The sequence below is a fragment of the Zosterops lateralis genome, assembly GCF_965231275.1.
Source record: "Zosterops lateralis genome assembly, chromosome: Z".
Lineage (NCBI taxonomy): Eukaryota > Metazoa > Chordata > Aves > Passeriformes > Zosteropidae > Zosterops > Zosterops lateralis.
In genome coordinates this window covers 61792024-61816627 of record NC_139800.1, presented here as the reverse complement: position 1 = coordinate 61816627, position 24604 = coordinate 61792024, and the positions used below count along the sequence as shown (strand labels likewise).

General features: G+C 43.1%; 1 protein-coding gene across 3 annotated transcripts in view; it reads left to right on the top strand.

The window, feature by feature from the left end:
• The window catches only part of ARB2A (ARB2 cotranscriptional regulator A), a 261976-nt gene extending 243998 nt beyond the window's left edge, over positions 1-17978 (top strand). For all 3 annotated transcript variants that reach the window (XM_083883527.1, XM_083883525.1, XM_083883526.1), the window contains one exon: positions 15780-17978. In XM_083883527.1, the coding sequence (XP_083739653.1) occupies positions 15780-15922 (143 nt within the window). In that variant the 3' untranslated portion in view covers positions 15923-17978. The remainder of the gene's footprint in view (positions 1-15779) is intronic.
• Positions 17979-24604: the final 6626 nt, after the last annotated feature.

Below are 24604 nucleotides of genomic sequence, written 5' to 3'. Positions count from 1 at the left end.
ACTAGTTCTCCTCTCTGCTTACATTAGGCTACTTTTTTCCTCTTCTCCCCTTTTTCTGCCTGCGTTTGGAGCCCAGAGTGCTGCCTTGCACTTAGTTCCTGTGCCTGATGCCACATTAGACTGCAACATCTGGGAGCAGCAGTGGCAAAAAAAAGTCTGACTTAGCCCTGTCCACTCTGGGCAAACAGCATCTTCAGAGGAATTTTTGGCTCCTTAGACTTCCAGAATCTGGGGAGCCTGTGCTGAGCATATGCAAATAAGCTTTTTCAAAGGCTTGTGACTCAGCAAAAAACTGGCTGTTTTTTCATGGGAACCGCAAAGGGACAGCAGGGACCCTGACTTCCAAATTTCAAACTGCAAAGAATAGAGCCACAGGAGCTGCTCAGCAAAATTCTTGTAAGATCTTTTTTTTTTAATTTTCTAGTTTGTTTCGTTTTTTATTCCTCCCAGCAGGGCCAAAATATGTTTTCCCTCAATCTTATTTCCTGAAGTGACTAAATCCTCTCACTTGAAACATAAAAATATAATAATAATGAGCCTAAGGCAGAGACAGAGCATGGGAATTTTCATCCCAAATACTTAGCTTGGCAAAATTTATAAACAATTGAAAGTAAGCTCTTATAAAGGGAACTATTGAGATCCCAAACTACAGAGGACTTACTTGCACTATACACAAAAGTCAGATAAGGATTCCTCTGTGAGCCATTTGCGATATGAAACTCAATTAAAAAGAATCTACTTTTCATATTTCAGAAATTCACCTTTAATTAATGGATGTCATAAGGAAACATTTGATTTCAGCACTTCTCAGGCCATACCAAAGCTGTTGCAACTAGCTGATTTGTTAAGTATGTCACAGATTTATTTTATTAGTTTTGTTGTGGGATTTGGTGGGGTTTTTACTATATGTCTTTTGTTGTGAAACGTAAGTTAAGTACTTACATACACTTTAGAAGTACAGTCCAGTCAGCATTGTGCAATTTAAGCAGTAGGATTCCTTCAGTGCACATCCTTAGTATCTCCTGGGCAGAAAATATGAAAATTAATGATAAATAAGATTATTCTTAATTTAGACCCAGTAGCAAACTTGTTTCCTACCAACATCCTTGCGCCTAGGCTTATAGGACAAATCTTGAGGCTTCCACCTATTGCCATGGCAGTAGATGGGATGCGTTGCCTCCACAAGTGGATTTACATGCCCCATTTCTCTTCTTGTGAAAGAGCAGGAACACGTTGTCAGTGTGCAGCATGGGGCAAAGTGTCCTTCATGCCAAGGCTCTGTGAAGGTTTCCGCAGCTGCAGAAGGCATGACCTTGGTGAGCAGGCTTCACTGCTCCTCTTGCAGCTGCAGAGGAGCTGCTGTTGCAGTTCTGTTTTGCTGAAGAAATTTGGCATGGAAGCAGGTTTGCCTTGAGATGTGAGTTCTTTGCAATAAAAAGCTTCTTGACCATACCCATTCCTCCCAGACCTTTCCTACCCGTTTTCCCATTGCCAATGCCAAGATGCACAGACTTCAGCATGGCATGAAGTTTCCTGAGCTCCCTGGCTGCCGCTTTCCCCAGCTTCACAAAGGAGAGCAAACCCTACATTTATAGTGTCCTGTCCCCTCAGCAGTCCCTCCTCAGAAGGAGTCTTGTAGGCATTCAGTGTGTCTCAATGAAGACCTGGAAAAGCAGTTCTGAAACCCATGAGAATGTGGAATATTTGCACAGTAAAACTTCATTTGGTTCCTGTGAAAAGTAACAATCATGGCTGCAGAGACACTAGTGTGAAGTGTTTGACATTCTGGAGCTGTAAAACATGATAAAACAGATGGGAGTGTTGTTGACTTCAAGGTCTTTGTTTTTTAGTGACTCGCTTTTCACTTTTCACAGAGTGAAAAAAAGAAATGTTTTCTTAGTTTAATATTGTGGCTGTAATGTTTCCTTTCTCCTCAGACTAATAGGGAATGTTCCAGCCACAGCATAAGTTTTTCCTCAAGTTTTCATATATGAGCTCCTCTCTAACTTCCTTCTACAGGAGAGTTTTCATATTATCTCATTGCAGAATTTTTTGAGCAATGACTATCAAACTTTAGGTGTCTGTGCATTTGTGCATATTGATATTGGTCTTATTTAGACAAATTTCAGCTCCAACCTCAATCCTTGTTTTTACAATGAAGTCTTTTCCTTAATGTGTCAACAGTTTGCTTTAAAATCACTTGAAAAAATTCAATCTATGGTGGTTTAGACAAATTAAACCAAAATTGAGCAATAAGTCTTAAGAGATATGCATAGGCCATCAACAAAAGAACTCCCCAAGTCTATTTAAGTGATTTTCTTCATGCTTTTTAATGTAATATTTGTAGGCTAACTCTGGCAATAACTGGTAATTTTAATGCAAGATGACATAACTCCAGTTCAGTGATTCTTCAGAGAGAAACTACCTTGACAACTTCTCTTTATTTTGCTCTAATTTTATGAAAAAACAAACCCGAGGTTCTTGATGTAAGGAAAATAAAATAATTTGAGCCACCAAATTTTGAAACTCATTTAAATATTTCATTTCTATTACACTTCCAAATATATTTTCCTGGCTGTTTCTGTTTCTGTTCCCAGTTCCCAAGGTTTAGCCATCTTTCTGAATAGAAGAAACTGTAGTAGTTTTCTTTAGAACTACTAAATTCTTGGCAAAAAATCTCTACCATGACACAAGGGATTTTCTTGATTTTTCCACAGTCTGCCTCAGCAGCACTGGTTCTGCTGGAAGACTCCACTAGGAAAGATCAGTTAATAGATCAAGATTGTATTTTGAAGTGAAAATTGCATTTGCAAATACAAAGAGGTCATTAAGCTTCATTGTTTTCAGTTTCTGGATGTTTGGGAATTTATTTTTCCTCTGGCTGCTGGGGAAATCAAAAATTGTTTCTTCAACATCGAAGTGACTATGTCAGCTTGAAGATACAGCTTTGCAGATTGTTGTTAGTTACTGTATTTTTTTTTAAAGGGTAATAGTGAAGTCCCTGTTTTGAAATAAATATAGTCTCCCAAGTGAAACTTATTTAGTTAGCTTTTAATGTAGCATTTAAATGGAATGGTTAGAAACTTTTACATTTGATAATCGGATGTTTAAAACTGTATTAGCAGAAAGACTCTTGAGTATTGAGTTTTTTTGTGCCCTGGTGTGTTTTCTCTGTGGCTGTAAAGCAGACCATGATCTGCAGTTTCTGCAGGAGAAACCCCTGTCTGTTCTCATCCCACTGACTGCTGGGTCTCATTGAGCTTTCTCCAGACAGATCTCAGCAATAGGGCCTCACCAGTCACAAAAGCAAACCCACAGTGAATATCTGCAACTCTTAAGGATGTGTTTGGCTGGGATGGTTTTTTTCCTTCATATGAACTTAATATTTCCCTTCACGTTCATCCCAGACTTTTGAGTTCTCCCTCCTACTGTTGGCAGACCCACCTCCTACACTGATGTTCATGTCTGACTCCCATAGACAGGGATGTCAGGAGAGCTGTTGGCAGAGCTCAGCGCATGCCAGCACACAACATGCCTTCTCATCTTGTCTGCCGTACGGCTGCCTTCGGCTTTGCTCTGCCTGTGCCTCACTTCACTGCCTCCCCCACCTGATGCCTGTCTTGAACTCTTTGCTGCGTGACTGGCTTGCTGCCCTTGCATCCTGAGCATCATCCATGACTGATTTTGGGTGGTGCTGTTCAGTAGAGGTAGGAAGCAAGGCACATGCACCGAGCATTTCCAGGCAGAGCTGCCGTCTGCAGTAACAAGGAGGAGGGTTAAGTAGGGAATGAAATGCAGCTTTTTATGATCATTAATCTCAAACAGTCCCTCTAGTGACATCTCTGAGGTTAAGTCACGGGAAGTGTGATATTATTAAGCTTAGTTAAATTTAGTGTAATTCACATCTGCAAAGCCTTTGTGAATTAGTGTTTAGTCTTAAATTGCCAGTTTTCATCATATAGAGGCTACATAGTGCCCCGCATTAAGTCTTAATGTGTTATGAATTAGAGTGCAGGAGCCTAAAATCCATGTGACATGCGAAAATCCCTCAAGTTTCTGGGCAGTTATGAGGCAAATATGCAATTTATATAGTTTGCAACACTAAGCAGGGATGGTACCCCTACAAAAAATTATGTCCTCCTTTATTTTCTCTCACAGAGTAGGTATGGGAAATGGCCACTGGAGATCTCTTTTGCAAAGCCATGTTTATGAGCTGTGTTGTTTGCCCAGTGCATCTGATCCATGCCACACACTTCACTTCATCAGACTGTAATAGGTGCAGACCTGTATTGATTACCATGACTTGTGGGAGATAAAAATCTTTGCACTTCAAATTGGGTATAAATTATAAATAGCGTCTCCAAAGGCTGTGAGTTACACAAGTGGCACTCTTCTGAGACAGCCATATGTAAAGCTGTTGTTGTAGAGGTTATTAATTTTATGATTGTGGTACAGGTGTACTTGACCCACAACAATGATCATTGTCCATAAAATCTCACCATCTGGGTTCAGTCACCTGCCTCCTTCAAGAATGTTCATTAACAACAACCAGCAAAGGTCATGCTAATAAAAAAATTTAACCCTCACTATATTGGTGTAAATTCACTGGTGGAACAGCACTGTCTTCTCACCATTTTTGTAACTAGTACAATTATGCAGACACCTGGAAATGGGTCAATAAGTCCTAGATGTACAGGACTGGGGGGATGTAATATGTGTATTTATGCAGACAGCAGTTGGTGTAATCCAAATGAGAAAAATTGATATCGTATGAGTTAATCATAAATTACTTACTGCAAGTGCACAAGGGTTATTCACACCTCAAATCTGCAAATTTTTATTTATTTTTCCCAGAATTTTTTTTATACTTACTTGACATAACTAAAATTTTATCAAACTTACAGGCATTTGTTATTTACTCCGCAAACATGATTTTTTAACTCTGTTTATTACTTGTTGTTTGTGTTATGGTGGCCCAGCTTCATCTCCCATGGCACTTTACAGATATTTTTCCTTTCCATTAAGTCATTAAGAAAATATCCTGAATTTCCCATGAAACCATAATTCTCACCTAGGAGATAAATACCTAATTTCTCTGATCCTACAGAGTAGGGCAACTGCATTTTCACAGATGTGTGCTCATTTTTTGCCCTTACCACTACATCTGGGTGGTAGGTGCATCCTGTGTTCAGCTTTTTAAAATCCTTGCCAAATACTCATCTGACTTGCCAGTCAGACCTGGGACTTTATTTTGCTGTTAAGATGAAAACATGGAGGAGGAAGATGTGTTTGATGCCATCAGCTGAAAGACAAAGCTGTTACTGAAGAGAAATTGGGTGGGTGCACTAGCAGTGAGGTAGAGGAGGTCTTTCTGAAATGGATGAAGCAAAGTCAGAAAAAGGCAGAAATTGGTGGGCCATGAGAACAGGACAGCTGGGATCAGTGTGTGGATGAAATGGAACAAGATCAAGGCCAGGCACTGAGCATGAGTTCAAGAAGAGCTGCCAGATAAGCAAACTGTAGAAGAGGAATTCAAAATTGGATTTCCTGAAGAAATAGGTGTTCTGGAGAAACGAGTGTCACAGGTAGATGAAAAACAGGCAAGGAGCAGGAAAAGATTAATGTGAAATGAATCCTTAGGAAGGAGGTAAGAGAGCATTCTTCTCCTTGTGGCTTGGACACCTACTTAGCATTACAGGCCAGGGGGAAAGGGGGACACAGAAACACTATATCTGCTTGAGACCCTTGGGAGTATTTTCACTGCCAAGCCTGTCATGTTTCTGAGCATGTACAGAAGTGATACCATTATAAGGTGCAAACTTTAAGGTCAGGATTTGAGGTATTTGTGGAGCTTAGACACCTCAGGCTGTGGTGGATGGCAGAATTGGGATTTTCAGGATAACCTGGACTTAAGCTCTTCAGTTTCATCTCTCTTGATTCACCTCTTAAGGAGGTGAATGCTTTGGGCAGGTGGGTGTTCCTAAGTTGATGTCCAGCAAAAGCAGGAAAGCAGGTCAACAGCCTCATCTTAGTCCACCATTTGCTAACCCCATTTCCACCATACTGCAGGAGCAGCCATCAGAAGGACCAGGTTGCCCACAGGACCAAAGCTGGCACTGTAGAGGTGACACTTGGAGTCTTGAGATTTTTTCATCTTACCTGTCACAGAATTAGCCTCTGAAGACAAATCAAGGGAAGTGCCTTTTCTGTGACTGCTCCAGGACCAGGGAGAAGAAGAATGGTGCCAATGACACATTGGAGGAGTTAAATTGTGTTGAGTCAGGTTAGGTTAGGTTAGGTTAGGTTAGGTTAGGTTAGGTTAGGTTAAGGTAGTTGGGTTGGGTTGGAGCCAGCCAGAGGCACTACTCCCAAGATGAAGCAGATGGGTTAGTGAATACTATTGTACCTATGAAAATACTCTGGACTTTGTTGACTGCAGTCTACACAGGTACAACAAGACCCTGTAATCCAAGTAAAAAATTCAGTAGGAAAAAATGCTTTTGAAGTATTTCTTAGGTAGAAGATTATAAACATTTTCTGCTGTGGGAAGGGAAAATTAATGTATTGATTAAAGGCTTGCAAGGTATGAGTTCAGATTCTCACTAAAATCTTAAAAACACACTAGGTGTTTGATGTTTTTCATGTCCCATGCATGTTCTCATTGCAGCTTGTTCTTTAGACACAGGCTCATTCCCGTCTCTTGAAAGACCTTCTTTACTTCCACAGCTGCCTATGTCAGCATCCACACCAGTCTTCAAGCTCTGCTTCTGGTGTGAAAGAAGAGAAAATTATATTCTGCTGCTGCTGCTTTATTTTAAAATTGCTTTAGTGCAATTTGTTCTTGGGTTCAAAATTTCACAAATTGGCAAGCAGTATGTACTTATCCTGCTAGCGATTAAGAACCTTTTTACATCTTTAGTGGATGGGGTGTCTCTACTGTCATGTAACATGTTCTTTTAAAGCACTGCTGCCTTTCCTACCTCTTTGGTGCCAGCATTGCCATTTCCGTGGTGTTGCATTGGCTGCAGTGTTTTTGGAAAGTGCCAAAACTGTTTATGCTTGTGCTGCTGGTACATCCAGATGTTTGATGGCATAATTACTATTTAGGAACAAATAATCATAAAATATCATTACAGAGAGGAGCTATTTTCTAAGCAGCTGGTGGTTTCCCTTGTCTTGGTATCACTGATGAATTTCTTGTATTAGTAGTGTTCTCACAAGATAGCAAAGTGTATACTTCTCAGGTCTCTGCCCCATACACAGTAAAAACCTGTGGGATTTTAGAATAAACTCAGATTTAATAGTCAGCCCTTGAGTATTTCAGATTAAAGTAACTTGCAGGAATTGCTGCAGAATGTTTTTAGTGAGTTTAAGGTTTTAACAAGTATGCAGGTTTTATAAAACCCGTGTACTTGTTAACATCGGCAGCATTGCTGCATGAACAGAGCTGCTGCTGTGGGCATAACTGACGTCTTGCTTCATGCTGCAGCATGCTAAGATCTGTCAGGTAAATTAGTATTTTTCAGGTTTATAACCTGTGGAAACTGTGAGGTTTGAACACTTGGTTTTCAGTGGTCTCACCCAAGAAGTCTTGTGGTTGTAAATTCTCTGATGAAGTGTTGAGTTTTGAGCAGACGAAACTCCCTTTATTTAAAAGCCAATTTTCCTTTCTCCTAGTTGAGAAAATAATTATTTTCAAATGCTATATACTTTATTGTGCTCTTGCTTGCAATTTTATATGGATTTTTTTCCTAATTTGTGATAGAAAAAGTACACATGCATTTATATCTCACTAATGCATATTATTCAAATGTTTCTGAGTTGTTGTGAAGTACCTTGCTAATACAGTCAATTTTAGATGTTGCTTAAATAAAGCCAGTGAAGTAACAGAAAATACAGGGCTGGATAAAAGAAAACTAAATCATTAAGTTACTTAAGTTGTTCATATTGCCTAGAGTGACGTCAGCTAGACCCATAATATTCCTAACAGATGGTTGTCTAACCTATTCTTAATTTCCATTGGTGAGATCCTGCACCTTCCAAAGGTATGTTCTTAGCCCAAAAATATCTTTGTAAGATATAACCTGAATATCCCACCTCACATTTGTCAGATAGGTAATTTTTATATTTGTCTTTACATACAGGTAAGGGTGGAGTTACAGATATGAATAGATAGATAGATAGATAGATAGATAAATAGATAGATAGATAGATAGACAGACAGACTGTTGTTGATACACATACTATATAGATGGAGATAGATATGGGAAGATTGTATGGAGGTAAAGATAAAGAGCAGTAGAGATGTGAACACATATATCAAAATAAATATAATTTCAAGCCCTACCTGCTTCTCTCTGTGTGGTACACCATTTTAACATGAGTTTTAAAATCTATGGTTGCATAATGTTGTGTACGTCTTTACAGAATCCCTTTTTCAAGGAAATGGTTTGCTCTCCCGCAAAAGTGTGTTGCATTGGAAATTGCTGCCTCTGAGAATGTTGCTCAGACAGCATTTTTACCTTTTTTAGTATATACTCAAAAGAAAATTGCTTGACTCTGATGACCCAGAAAAGTTTGGTAACCTGTGCTCAGGAGAAACTGACTTCAGAAGTTTCACTTATTTGGCCAGTTCACCATAGAGGAACAAACAAATGACCTGTACTCATGGGACTGCCCTTAATATTAAATGAAGAGTAAGGGAAAATAATGGTGGCCGTGTTAAACTCCTATCTCTTTCCTACTTTGCAGACCTTGCTTGCAGTGAGCTTTTGTGTGAATCTTTGCATCTTGTTGTTCACAGGGCAAGAGAAATTTACTTTTACTTTTTTTTAAACCACTTGCTTATTGTGGGAAGTTAGTGTGTGGTAAACAAGAAGTGGAAGAAAAGCCAGTTACAAGTATGGGAATTCAGAGGTGATCTCTTTTCTGGCTTGGTAGGATGCTTGTTGTTCTTTTTCATCATCCCACTAAGGATTATCATAGATAATACGTGTCCAACAAAAAAAAAAGAACTGTTTTGTGTCACGGTAGATAATAACTAAGTAAAAAATGTCTTTAGTGCACATAATATAGTTTTCAGCATTGCCATGATTTTTCTCATATGAATGTTGAGTCTTGACCAGTTTATTGTGTGTCTAAGCCCCCTTAATAAGCTGTATTTCATTTCTTCAAATTGTTCTGTTTCTTTCCTTTTCCTTTGGCTTCTCCAAAGAATTCATTTCCCTTTACAGTTACTTTCAGATTATTATCATGTCCATGACTCCACAAATTATTACTTCTTAGCCAAACTAAACACATGTTTAGTTTGGAGCTGGGGTTTTTTATGTCCCCTCAGAAATCACTTCTTTCATTTCATTGGTTGGTGTTTAGCTTATCTCTTAATTTTGCCAAAGTTTTTAACCTATTTTTTACCATTGTGACATCTAGAAGTGCTTATGCAAAAACTCCTAAAGTCATTGGATCTCAAAGTTCTTGAGCTTATGGATTCATTCACAGTTTTTTCTGAAGCTCTCATTTTCCTAGTCAGAGCTATTGAGTGATTTTAGGCAAGATGTATTTTTTTAATCTCCTTTTTTATTAGCTTTCCTGGAGATATTCTGAGAGCTTCTTCTGTTTTGAAGAAGTTTGTGAGGTTTTTTTTGAGTTTGATGTTTAGGATGTTTAGGTCAGTAGACCAAAATAGTCACAAAAGATAATAATAATTTCTTCCCATGCAAATCAACAGGATAGAGAAATTGTAAGTGGAGAAACCTTATGAATTAAAAGTTGTTCTGTTATACTTTATAATATCTGATGCACTCAAGAGTAAAAAAAAGTTAAATTCCTGTTCAGAAATATCTTTGTGACACAGAAGTAATTTGTTAGGATACCGAAGGATGGATGCAGGACAGGCAGGAAGCATCTCTTATTCACACCTAAGTGCATATTTGGGGGGTATTTTTATATTGCTACAGAGTTACAGAAGTGCAGAACTGAACACCTAAGAATTAAAGAAGTTCTTCAGTGTTTGTGTGGATAATGTGAGAAAGAGAAAGAAAGAGAAAGAAAGAGAGAAAGAGAGAGAGAGAAAGAAAAGAAAGAAAGAAAGAAAGAAAGAAAGAAAGAAAGAAAGAAAGAAAGAAAGAAAGAAATTTCCATTGATTCAAAACTTCCAGAAGAAAAAATCCTTTCTGAAAGATCTGTCACACTTGTCTATCCAGTCAGATGGAGTTGGCTTATGTTAGTTTTTGTGTAAAGGAGAAATGAATTGTGTTGGTTTTAATGTTTAGATGTTTAAAGTGTTTCTGTTCCTGCAAATGCCCGCAAAAGTCTGTATTTCAGCCTCTTAACTGATTTCTTATAAGACTGAGTGCCTTTTAGATACGTAGCTTGAATCATAAATGTAAAAGCAACCTCTGCCACAGACAAGATGGCTAAGCTACTCACATTGGCTTTTTGCAGCATGACAGGGTCTCAGTGCAGATTGTGATTGCAGGGGGCAAACTCTCTGCTGAGCAGGACCTTGTTGAAGAGCAACAGAATTCTCCATCCCAATGGGGACTAAACCCCAAGGCGTGGAACACCCTTAATTCATTTTGAAGCCCTATTTAGAGGTGAGCTGTCACTTAGAGAAGCAGACCCGAGGTCAGCCCTGTGGCTAGTATCTGTGGAGAAGCTTTTCAGCCTGGAAACCTTTCTCTGCAGAAATATTTCAGTGCTAAGGCATGTATGAAGATCTCTCACAGCTCCTGTGCAGCACAGGAAACCTTTGTCCCACACATCTTGTAAACGCGGCGGGGGGCCACCATTGTGCTGTGCATCTTCTGAGCACCGCGGGAGGAGGCTTTTGTCTGACACAGTGGGCAGGCTCTGTAGGAGGGCACCTTTGTCCTGCACAGCCAGTAATCGCTCTGCAAGAGTGAATTATGGTGATTGCAGAGCTCTTCTCTCTCCAGACACTCTGCTTTCAGACAGAGTTTGTCAGCCTTGCTAGAAGAGCTGCTTTTCCTGAGTGGAAGTGGAAAGGGAAGTCAGTGAAAGTGCCTTTGCATGCGTGTGTGCAAATGGCCATCAGAATCACTCACACAGTCATATTGCATCACCATCCCTGCAGGCACCATTCCCAGTTTCATTCTTTGCTTTCCCTCTTACCTATTTTTCATATCCATTTAGGCTGCCCTTTTAATTACAATTTCTTTGTTTCTTCTTTTGTTTGCATTATCTCCTATTCAATATGCTATTCCTATATTCAGTATCTATACCCTCAATATTCTTTCAGATGACTAATAACCACACTTAAAAGACTTGAGCCCAAATACCAATCCCTCTGGAACTCCACAGGTATATTTTCAACCCCATATTATATAGCATTTGTCTTCTCAAATGCTTTAACCACTTCACCAAAAGTGTGACAGCACCCATTTCCTAGAGTCTGAGATAATGTACAATGGGAGAGGCATAACTCTCCATCTGTGAGATGGGATGGGATGGGATGGCATGGCATGGCATGGCATGGCATGGCATGGCATGGCATGGCATGAGGGGAGATGAGATATGAGATGAGATAAGAGATGAGATATGAGATGAGATGCTGAGTCTGGACCTGTAAAGGTGCGATGTGTGCTGCAGCTGCTGATAGTCATGCTGCTGGCAGCTTAAGCCAGCACAGGCATGGCAGCACACATCTGAGAGCTGCATTACTGTAGATCTCAAGTGCTTGGTGGCCCCTTGACTGGCAAGCAACTGATTTGCAAGTGAAAGGTAGGAGTGACCACAGCCCATTAGAGCAGTGAAGGTCATAATCCATTTTAAATTATTACATTGGTTCTAATGGCCCTGAGATTGCCAGGTTGACTTATGTGGAAAATGCAGCAGTGGAGAAGTCTCTCACTTGCTGATTTTTATTATTCATTAAAGTTTGAGTTTTATCTGTTCTTGTCAAATCTGAGCCTGTTGTGTCTACTGTTATCTTAAATGTGCTTTTGATTTTTTATAATGTTGATCTCTTTCTTTACCGGTATTCAGACATGAATTTTATGTGTGGTAGTTAGTTTCAATTAATCCTCCTTTTCTCAAATTAGAAAATTTTTTTCTTCTCATCCTCACCCCAGTTCTCTGGTGCCTACCTGATTGTATATGAATTCTCAGAAATAATTGCCAGTAGTCCAGCAAGTTCATTAACTGATTCCCTGAAGACTCACATATGCATGTCATCCAGACCTGATGATTTGCATATTAAATTTTAAAAAGTATTCCCTTACCTGATTTTTTGTATCAACGACTGTATTGGCAGGGCTTCATTATTTCTTATTATATATCACTTTGTGGTGCTTGGTAAATTGATTCTGGAACTTGTTCACTGTTTTACTGTCATTACTCATTTCATCTCGTACATTATTGGTTCCACCATCTCTTTGGAGCTCCTTTCCAATGATGTTACACACATGTTAAAATATATATTCATTTCTCTCTACATCTCTCCATGCTGGCAAGTGGGAGGCTGGTTTGCTTTTTGACATTTCTGTCATTTGTCTCTGTGGGGTTGGACTAGGAGGGATTTGTACTTTTTTGTTCTGCAATTCTAGCCTTTGCATATTTTAGAGTATTCTAGCTGTTTCCCACACTTAACAGGTTTTTTATATCTTTTCCGTGCAGCATGCTCCTAAGATTTCTCGAAGAATTAATATCTGAAATCACTGCATGCTGTGCAACAGCCCATCAATTAGTTCAATCTATTGAATTGTGGTTTATCATCACGGCTGTTGAAATTAGTAAGCACTAAGAATATATATCTCGGAGGACCTTGGCTTTAGAACAACTGCTTCTTATCATCTGTCTCTTAAAAATTATTCTTTCTGTCAAAAACTAGATGGCTGTTCATGCATTTAATTTAGATCTGTGTACTACTAAATACACAGTTGAGATTGCAGTCATCAGTGGTATTTTTCCTCTGGCCAAAAATCTTATGGCCAAAATCTGTTGTCACCCTTAGGACATAATTCCACTTGCTTCGACTGAATTTTCCAAGCCTTTGGTATATAAATCATAAATGCACAGTTTGTGCAATGTTAAATTTTTAGGGCTCTCCCTTTGGTAGTAGTTGAATATGAATACATAAGGGCAGAATTTGACCTTTAAAAATTACTGTAAAGGGCCAAGGCAGATACTTAGCAAGCTTTTCTTATTGCAGTATTAATCAAGCAAAGAATCATCATAATCTTGGAAACTAAATATCCATTGTAGTGATTTTATCACCAGGGAAATTGTTCATCTGCCAGTAAGATTGTTACTAGGAAAGAGAAAATAGGGAGTGTTAAAATTGCTTTAGACTGCTGAATCATTGAGTCCCTCTAGACTCAAAGCTTGAATTGTTTTTTGAGAAGAGTGGGTTGAGAGGAGTTGCCACAGGAAAGCTGTAGGTTAATCAGTTTCAGTAACACTAGTGAATGTGAGCATAATCTCTCTTGAGGACATGAGAAAAGTGCATGGGAGAAGGCAGGATGAAGAAAGACACAGGGAGGTTTCAGAAACTTAATTTTTTTCTTTTGTCTTTTTTTTTTTCCCTGACATTTTTTGTTTCTGAATGGCCCTTTCACAGAGGAAGAAGGTTGTTGATGAAAAAGGAAGAAAGGGGGGGAAAAACAACATAGTATTCACAGCCTATGTCTTCATCTTAATCCAGTGGATATTAATAAGAACCATTACAATCAAGACAGAGAATGTAGACAGGCATGCAAGAAGTGAGAAAGATGTGTTTGTGTGGGAGATGTCTGTGTAGGGACCAGAAAGCCTCATGGAAACATGTTTTGCCCTCAGGGCTCAAAGTGGTGACACAGGCATGTGATAAGAAGGTGAAACCCCTGTGCAGGAGTGTTCTTACAGTGCATTAGGACAGCCTATCCCTCTGTAAAATCAGCTTTGGTAGATGACTTTTGTGTGCATGGTGGCAGTGGGCAGTCATAGTATACCAAGCCAAGCTATAATCTCAGGGACACATCTGTTAAGCTGCAGGTTTTGCTAGAAGGGAAGCTTTATTTGCCTGCTGTGTTGCACCACTTCTGTGTTTCCCATGTGGGGAACAAGTCTTGGTGAGTGTTGCTATGAGGTGTCTTACAGGGAATGCGATAGGTGATCTGTATTGAAAGACACCTGCAGGATAGAATCATAGAAACTTTTATTCCTTAAGATCATGGAATCCAACTCAACCCAGCAATGCCAAGTACAATACTTGATAGGATGGACTGCCTCTCAACAAAGAGAATTTCTACAATGATGAGTGAATTTGAAGGTGGAAAGCATTTGTATAAAAGAAGTGAGAAATTTCTGGAAGATGTCATGAATTGTCTCTGTACAATGAATGCAGAGAGGAGGAGGAAAATCTGTGTGTGCACGTGACGTGGATGCTCTTTGTACAAAAACATCTCTTTGTGTGGGAAGTAGTGTCTTTCCAGAGAGGTTTTTTTTTGAGGATTATTTCGCTTGTATGATGGCTGCCTTTGGGGAAGCAGAGACATGCAGTGTGCCATGTCGTGCCTCCGTCAAAGACTTTCTGGGGGGGATGGTGTAGGTGGACCCACCAAAGATACTTCATGGATGGATACATAGAGGGTCCTGACAGGGATGTGAAGGTGAGTGTGCCACAAATTCCCTGCCAGAGCAGCCATCTCATATCCCCAGGGACTTATGACACCCTTTGTCCTACAGGGACCATCATCCACCCTGGACTGCATCCCTCTCCACCCGGCAGGCTATGGCCACTGTGTCCCTCAGTGTTGTCACCCCCAGATTGTGATACTGTCGCAGAACTGTTGCTAGGCAACAAATATGGTTGCCAGGTCTCAACGAATAGCTGAAGGGGAAAGTGAAGTGTTGCACCATTGTAGAGTAACCATAGCAATGACCTACTATTACGGACTAAAGAATTATCATTAACAATGTTAAAGTATCAAACAGGCCCAGAATCCAAAGACTACCAGGCAGCATCTCTGCATAATTGGGTTACCCAGGAAGAGGTCCCAGCTCTTGCACACCCCTTGGCTCCCTATCTCCATTGTCTTGGTTTTGTTTTGGGGCTTGGTGGTGGGGGGAAGGAGGAGGGGTGTGGTTGTTTAAATAAAGCAAATGGACTATGTGTTGAGGAAGGCACTTGCAAAACAATAGAAGCATATGCAAAAAAAAAAAAATAATAATAATACAGATGTACAGCTGTGTGCAGAGGGAAGATATTAACAGGAAAGGTCCACTTTACTGTCTCAATTTTATCCATGGGAGCAGGTGCACAAAGGATGCCTTCTCAAAGGATGAGGCATGAGATGTAGTTCAGATCAAGTGGTCTCTTTCACTCAAAAATGCATATGCCAGGCTAAAACGAGTATAAAATGAAAAATAAGTAATACAATGTATGCCTGAAAAGTAGACACTTTCTTTTTCCCAAGGTAGGCCAGATAGGTGAGGTGCTTCAAGGAAGCTTTTATTAGCAGAGTGCTTTGGGATCCTATTTTCCCAGATTAGAGACATGTTGAGGATCTCTGATTGTGATGTGGGTGGCTGTGCATGTGCCTATATGTATGTTTGTGCACGTGTCTTCTGCATGTGTGTGCAGTTGGTCTTGTCAGCTGCCCCAGAGGTCAGCAGCAGGACAGCCCTGACCCTCCCCAGGCTCACTCCAGACCAGCTGCAAGCAGCTGGGTGTCTTCCCCAGGTTTTGCATTTTTGCATTTTACAGAGTATTTATCCTGTGAACAGCCAGCAAGTCACAGAATGACCCCTAGTCAAACTGTCACCTTTGTGTTTTGCAGGTACAGAACGCCATGAACTAACTTCTTGGAAGAGTTTTCCATCTGTTTTTAAGTTCTTCAATGAGGCTGTAAAGGCAAAGAACAGCATGGTGAAACCAACCCCAACACGGCGCTCCAACAGGATAAAATATGAAGAATTCTAAAAGGAGGGGAGGAAAAAAAACTCACCACAACCAGTATCTTTGCTGCTTGTTTTCTGCAAGGAGTCTCCCAGCCCCTCATTAGATTGTTTTCTTCCTAGAGCACAGGGTCGTGATGTATACATCTAAATAGCGTTTTGCATTATTTCTAGATGAGTGCAACTGTCAAAGCAATATGGGTTCACTGGTTGTGCTTCCTGTGGGCTGTAACTTGGATTTTGTGCTGCCCATCAGTGTGCAGATTAAGGCTGACAATGGTACTGCACAGTGCAGCATGGTGCAGCTCTAATTGCCCTGACATAGCCCTGCACCAAGCTAATGCCAGAATTTAACAGCTTCATCGCAGTCCTATCGCCTGCAGGATTTTTTGCAGCTTCCTTCTATTTTGAGAACAAAATTTGAGTTACTCTTTTTTAAAAGACGGCCCTAACTCAGACGTGTTAACCAGCCTATGATTTTACACCTAGTAGCCTTCTCTTTCTCTGGGACCAAGTGGAATTGACTTCTAACTCTCTCATTTTTCTGCTGGCATGAGTGTCCAAGAAGTTTGGCCCAGAATTCTAGAAAGGCTCCATTGTTGAAGAGATTTTCTCTTGCTAGATCAATGGCATTATCTGTAGATGTTCTCTTCCTTTGGAAAGTGCTACTTTAAAAAATGCCTATTCATTAACAGGCTGGATCACACTGTGAAATATGACCAAAAAAAAAAAAAAAAAAAAAGACAGACACAGTGCATATTTTTCTGTTTATTTTTAAACACAAAAATGCTTCCTTTTTCGTATGCTGGGTTTGTAATGAATTGCCATCCCATTGTTATTCTCTTTTCCCTAAACTCACTGGTTCCTCCCCACTTTCCCAGTCTCTCAGACAAAGATTGGCCAGCAGGGCACTCTGTGTGGGGATTTCACACCATGCATAGAGGGTCTGTGACTATAGCCGTAACCGTTGCATTAGGCAGGTTTTCTCCACTAAAACTAAGGGAAAATTGCTTGATAGCATGTCCAGTGAGCAAATACTCTAATTAAGCTCCTTTGGTGTTGATAATACTAAATTAAAGTGGTCCTTTCTTTAATGGCCATGCCCACCAGCAAAGAGGCACCACTCAAACATGAGTTTTGGACCCAATCCCACCCTCTCCTCATACAGTTTGTCTAATCCTACGGCTGAGGGCCAGAAATGGTGGTGGGGAGCATTAAAACGGAACAATGCCGAAGCAGGGGTACCCTCCTGTGCCACAGAGCAAAAGCAGCAGTGCTCATAGTGAGGTGCAAAGGGAAACACAGCTGGATTTGGGCCTAAATCCTCCGGATGGGGGGCTCTCAGCACACACGAAGCGCTTACATCCCTACCTGCTCATACTGGCAGCAGGGCTTTGCTTCCCCAGCTCCTGCTTCCTGTCATCTCGCTGGATTTGCCCTTGGGGAGGAGAGGTGCTTGCAGCAAGCCGCCGGGGAGTGGGGGAAGTGTCAGGCCGTGCCTGTGTAGAGAGAAATGTAGCATTTATGCCTGGCAGATTTGCTTCCTGGAGAGGAACCTGTTGCTGAGGGGAGAGGACTGCACACAGGTCACTCTGGCCTCCAGCCTCCACACTCACTCCCAGTCAGAGGATGCTGCTGCCTGTGTCCAGCCTGATCCCCCTCCCCAGGCCCATGTCCACCCCAGCCCCCTGGACCCTGTGTGTTTAGGGGTAAGGCGGGAGCTTACATGGTGCAGTTTGGGTGTCTGTGCTTCACCCCACAGCCAGGGAAGATGCAGAGGCCAGGGAAGTTTGCACATGCACACACCAGACCTGCCACTCTCCATCTCTGTGAAGGTGAGATGGAGTCTCTAGAGTGCCCAAATATTGGAGGAGAAGATCTATTTTTTTAACTGTTGATGAGAAACAAACTACAAACATTTTTACTGTAACGCTTATCATTTTCTAAAGAATCTTTCTTTACTGTGCTCTGGGCCCAGCTCACATTTGCATTCCTGTGGGGGGCTGAAGAGCAAAGGGGATCCTCACCAACGATACTGCTGTGCTTGCAGTGAACAAAAAATAAATATACTGTCTTCTCTCCTTCTTGCACACTTTGTATCCTTGCACCAAGCTCCACGGGAACCACTGTCTCTGGTGGGTAGGGTGGAGGCTGCATGGGCAGCAGCTCCACCAGCCTCAGAGTACAGGGGGGGAGGCAGGTGTGTTTGCAAACAGGACCCCATTGCAGGGTTGGGGCTGGAGGGTGTGAGGGGGATGAAGCTCATTTGTGCCACGGAGTAGGCTGCGTGTCCAGCCCTGTGGCTCAGCCCACATGAGCATGGATTTCTGTCTGCACATCCCACATCATCATGGGAAGCCACATAGGCAAGTGGACCGCACCATCCTCTCCCCTTTAGGTATTCAGAAACATGAAACCTTATAAAGGTACACCAAGAGACGAGTTTGATCAGGTTTTTGGGGCGGGCCTGGGCTAGAGATGCACAAGGCAGAATCTCTGGCTCCAGCTGCAGAGGAAGAAAAGTGTGGGAGCATCCCAGCAGGTACCATCACGTTAGTGTCGCGTGGAAAGCTGATAATGCTAACCCTGCAGGGCACTAAGGATGAATGAGTGTTGATTTAGCCTGTTTCTTGGGACTGATGTTTTTAAAGATGCACACCACAGGCCGCTCAGGCTATGACATCTTGAAGAGACAGAGGTCTGATATGAACCTCCCTCTGGTTTCATCACAGGAGAACTCCCTGACATCTGACATGGTGCAACAGCCTCACCTAGTAGCTTTGGAACTACAAGTGCAAAAGTGACCAAAAAACCCTTGAAAATACAACAAACCCCCAAATCCAAAATAACAACAGAAAACCAACAAAATTGACCCTACAATAGGATCTAAAAAAACTCTCAGCTCCTTCCAACTCAAAGGGTGCACACCATTGCATGAGTCAAAATGCCACCATTGAAGCTGTGGACCAATGAAAGCAATGCTTCCTTGTAAAGAATGGAGAGCAAGAAAGGAGTGTTCCTAGCAGAAAACAGCAGAGTTCCCAAACACAGCAGAGCTGTGGGAAAAAAGAAATAAAAAAGAAGGGGGGGGAAAAAGCCAAGGCATAGGGATACTTTTACATCTTCATTGTGCATACATGGCAGTACACTGGTTACAGTTACAATCCTCATAGTGATTCTCCTAGACTCAGAAAAAGCTGCTGCTTTTCATGGAAATGTGCATTTTTCCTCTGAGAAGCATCACTTATTATGGGTAGTGGGGTTTTTTTTTCCCCTCTAGAAATTTCATTCAGAGGTACAAATGAGAAGTGTCACATCTAAAACTGCATGGAGCCACATATTGCACCATTCTCAAGTCAACCAAACCAAAAATAACCTGCCAAGAATGTGTACATCCATCGTACACCAGGGTAGAGCTACATCTTAGTGGAAGGATGTGTGTGTCTGTGTGTCTGTGTGTGTGTGTGTATGTGTGTGTCTGCATGCATTCATGGATATCTCGATCTCACAGGGATGTGTGTGTGCGCGCGTGTGTGCATCCACATTATGTTGATGTACTCGACAAAGTGTGAAAAATGTACTTCTAGAAAAACTTGAAAGGAGATGTCATTTATCATTGTATCATCATAATACCACAAATTCCACTTTTCTGTTCCATTTTGGATTGCATGTGTTTGAGAGTATTTCACTAGATCAGTGACAGCTCTTTATTTGCATAATTATATGCTCTGGTCTGAAGAGAAAACTAACCCCCAAATTTCATGGGTCACCAAACTGCAACAATCAATGTTTTATCACATATGCTAAGCAAAACCTAAGGAGCTAGATGAAGTTTCTTGTGGATTTTTTGCTTCTCAGAAAATTAATGTGCCTCCTGAATAGATGCAAAATCTTTCCAAGCTCTTTGTAGCTGAATTCCATTTGAAGGGAAAACTAGAGATTAGCTTGTAGATCTGGATTTCAGACCCACTAGCATTCTTACTTCAAAGTGGATTCAGACAAGCAGCTTTACTCATCTCTAAATTTTGCCATCCTAAGTAATGTTGTTTAAATGGTGACAATCAAAAACTTAAATGATAAGAAAAAAAAAATTGGTCAAATGTAAAAAATTCAATCACTGCCTCTCTTATCAAGCCCATAGTGACCAGTGGTTTTAATTTCATTCTTTCTATGCAGTTTTATTATTTCAGCTGGATGCTATCCCTGTATAAAGATACAGATTTTTGGTATATGTAGAAAACCCTTTCCTGAGCTGCAGAATTTGTTCTGGTCCATCAGTTGCACAATAACCACACGCTCCAGTTAGGACACACGTTCTTCGAGTTTCCTTCTCATTCAAAATGTTATAAGGAGGAAGGAACCTGCGGATGGGAACTGACTGGCAGTGAAGATCTCCCACCTCCTTTTCCTCCAGTATTGCTAGAAAAGTTTAGGTCTTAAGTCCCTTTTAATAAATACAATATAATAAATATTATATAGTTCAATGTAATGCAATATAATAGTTCACACAAAGTACAGAAGGACTTCTCAGAAGTGTAGGTGAGCAGCACCTATCCCAGGAGACATGTCACCCACACTTAATTTCACTGCACACAACCTAAGAAAACCCCCAAAAGTTTCTTCAAGCCATACAGCTTTCTATGGGCCTCAAGCCATGACTTTACTGGTAGAAGTTCATGTGGGTTGCTGCCTTGCAGTTGGGTCCCTCTCAGCTCTTGGGAATAATAAACTTTTTAAAAGGTGCCTGTTTTAAGAAACAGTGATTTTCTGACACCATGGTGGGGAGAGCAGCATCTAGGAAGGAAGGAGTGTGCATTGTGTGGGTAAAGAACCTGGAGAGAAGAAGCACTTCTGCTATCTTATCTGTACAATTTTGTTTTGTTTTGTTTTGTTTTTTGTTTTGTTTTGTTTTCATTTTATGACTTTTAACATCAACTCCAGAAGCCTTCCAGGGGGAAATGGGTTTCCAGTACAGACTAGCGCCTGAGAAGTTCGACTTCTCACATTTGACTCCTGAGTGATCTCCAAACACCTGCTCCAAGCAGACACCAGCTTCTCACCACCTCCTCACCTTGCCAGGAACAAGGTGAAACATGAGTGGAAAATCAAAACTGTGCTAAAACACAAGTCTCCCCACCACCCTTGTCTGACTGCTGGTGTGGGGTACTGTGGGATGCAGGGAGAGGGTCTGTCCAATGCTGGTTACTCTCTCCAGGGAGATCCTAACAGAGAGGAGAACACACCCTGAAGCTTTTCCCACCTCTCCACACTGTCTGCATCCCTCCTCTGGAGTCAAGTAGATATGAATATTCACAGAGGATGGTTCTGCAGGCTGGTTTGTCCCAGTGGAGACAATAGCTTCCGTTATTTCCCACTAAATTGCAGCACAGGAGAGAGCTGACCTCTCTGAGGAGAGACCTATGTCATCTCCTTTTGTTGTTTCCATTTCTCTTTGCTCATGCCCTACCTAATCCCCTAACACCTGGTAAAGAGTTGTCTCCAGATCCTGTCTTCTTTAAAGCTGCTATCTCTCCTACAATTATGTAAGTAAGCTTCCTGCTCATCTCCCCTCCTCCTGGGACTGCTTTATGCCTTCTACTTCTGAATCAACTGGCCAAGCAATGATGTATTCTACAGTAAAGCACAAGGGATGTGAAGGGTCCTCCATGTGTCCCCACAAGATGCAGGTACAAAAATAACATACCCCACAGTATTGTGTCCAGGCCTGCTTGCTTACTGCCTGTGGAGAAAGGCCCTAACATCACCAGGAACTTGCAAACGCTGATCTGTCTGTTCAAAAAAAACCAGGTGTTGCCAGTTTTCCCAATGGGTCAGGAATTCCCTCAATTTTCCTCTCACACACTTCTTGATAGGTGCTTCAGATGTTGGTGGGGTATTTTGTAATTTGGGGTTTGGGGTCGTTTGAGAGTTTTTTTGTACGGTGATGGCTACTTGGATTACAAATCATTTCCTTTGTACTTTCTCCCAGTTCAGCATGTATCCTCTTGGAGGGGGGCCGGGAAAGGGGAGTGCAGGACTGCGAGCAAGGAGCGCAGCGGGTGCGTATTGCTTAGCGATTCCCGTGGGCTCCCCACGCCGCTAAGCAGGTGGTGTGATCAAAGCCAAGGCCGTTCCCGACCAGCGGCGGGGGCAGACGCCAAGGGCAAGGTGCCGTCCTTCCCGGGAAGTCCCCGAGTCCCTGCCCAGGCTTTGCGGGTGGCGGCGGGGCCCGGCGCCTCTCGGGGCGGGCCCAGCACCAAGGACAGCGCCGGCTCAGGGCTCAGGGGGGTCCCTGCGGCCCCTCGCCGCCCCCGGGGAGCGCTCGCCGGCCGGCAAAGCTCAGCCCCGACCACCGCCTCCCGAGGGTGCCTGGACCGCCGCGTTCCGCCGGGGATATCCCTCGGGGCGCCCCTCGGGAGGGATCGTGGAGGGGGACATCACACCGCTGCTCGGCCACTCGGCGGTCGTGGCACACCTGAAGTCACCGGGCAGGCTCACGGGAGTAATTATTCGTTCGCCTGCAGATTCCGGAGGAAGGAGAGAAGGAAAAGTTAATTTCCCGGTTCGCTTTTGTCGGGTGGCGGGTGGGAACCGGAGGTGCTGGGGCTGTGTCGGGTCTGTGCCCCGCGACGGGGCCCGGACCCCACGCACAAGTTTTCCCCACTCTTCCTTGCTCCAGGGAACACGGAGCATCGCTCCCCGGCCCCGGCGCGGCGCCTCGGGATGCGGGTGTTGTCTCTGGAAGGGGGCCGTCATGGGCCCCCCGGGAATCCGGATACACCACCCAGGGCGGGGTGGAGGGCCCGGGGACCGGGAATCCGTTCGCTCCGTTCCCACGGCCCGGCGGCTGCCGCTGGTTGCCCTCCCTGTGTCGTTTTGGGGCTCCCCGGCGGGGATGTCGAGGGGGCCGCCAGCGGTCCCCCGGCCTGATACAACCTCCGTCAACTCAGAGCTGTGTGCGGGGCTGCGGGCGGCTCTGGGGGCCGGGAACCCCGCAGGAGACGCCGGCGGGTTCTCCTGGTGCCAAACCCTTTCGGGAGGGTCTCGCTCGCTTTGGCTACAGCAACCGCCCCCCCGCCCCTTCTCACAGGCGGGGGTCTTCGCCCAGGAATTTCGATATAGAGGGAGACGCCTGCACCAAAGCCCTTCACCACTCATGTGCGAAATATTTGGTAGCATTGAATATTCCCCTAAATTTTTCTTTTTACTTTTTTCTTTTTTCTTCTTTTTTCTTTTTTCTTCTTTTTTTTTCTTTTTTTTTTCTTTTTTTTTTCTTTTTCTCTTTTTTTCTTTTTCTTTTTTTCTTTTTTCTTTTCTTTCTCTTCTCTTCTCTTTTCTTCTCTTCTCTTCTTTTCCTTATTCTTTTCTTCTTTTCTTCCCTTTTATTTTCTTTCCTTTTTTTCTCTTTTCCTTCCTTCCTTCCTTCCTTCCTTCCTTCCTTCCTTCCTTCCTTCCTTCCTTCCTTCCTTCCTTCCTTCCTTCCTTCCTTCCTTCCTTCCTTCCTTCCTTCCTTCCTTCCTTCCCTCCTTCCTTCCTTCCTTCCTTCCTTCTCCTGTTATTATTATTAAATTATTGTTGTTTTTATTGTTACTGTTGTTGTTGTAATTATTGTTGCCGTTATTATTGCTTTTGTTATTTATATTAGTGTTATTTATTAGTTGAAAGAGAGCTATCTTCCATTATGTGCTTTGAAAAAAGGAGCCTCCAGGTCTCCAGCAAGCCTAGGGCTTTTCTTGAGAGTTTTGCAAGCAAACGCAAATGCTGAAGTTCCGTTAAGATCCGCCCTAACTTTCTTTATTTTTACCTCAACTGCTTGTATTTATTTGTATGGTTTTGGTGGTTTGTGGGATTTGAGTGTTGGGGGTGAGTGGGTTTTTTAGAGATCTCTATTATTCTCTCTCTTCCTAGCACACCGTTTCCGTCCCTGGCTGTTATTCCAAGGGGCTGTCGCCGCCCTTCCCCCGTTCCCTGCCCGTTCTCCCCTCGCGGCGGGACCATGGACCAGGTTCCGCGGGTGGTCCCCCGCCTTCGGCCCGGGAAGGAAAGTGTCGTTCAAACGCATTTCTCCCCGTCCGGGCTTCCCTTCTCCCGGGGAGCACAGAAAGTTTCCGATACAAATAGAGCAAATATATTTTCTCTTCCCTTTTGGAGACTTTCTCCTGCCGCCGTCCCTTTGGAAAAATGAACACATCTACCCCGGCCCCAGGAGGAGTCTGGAGACGCCCTCGTCCTCTCTTCCTGTAGCCCTTCAAAGTCGTTCAAAATTACTTTTTCTCTCTGTCGGCCATCTGTCAGTGTCACATCCACGCCGCCCGCTCGCGGTGGGGGAAGCAGGAGGCGGATGGGGGGAGTCCCTGTGCGCTCCTGGTCCCTCCTGGCGGGGCCCGGGGTCCCCTCTACACCCCGCTCCCTCCCGGGTACGGCGGTCACCCCTTTCCCCTCGGCCCCACCCGGCCCGGCCCGGGGGACCAGCGGGACCAGCGGTGACAGCGCCCGGGTTTGTCCCGTCCTGTCACCGGGGGGCGACACGGGGGGTCTGCCGGGTGAGCCGGGGGCTCCGGGCACCCCCCGCCTGCCCGGGGTGGGGTGAGGAGAGGAGGCAAAGTGCAGAGCGGGGCTGAGGACACAGCCTTCCTCCTGAGAGCTCGCTGGTCCAGGGATGCTCCCCGCCAGCGCAGGGAGCGCTCACCAGCCTTGCCACGGAGAT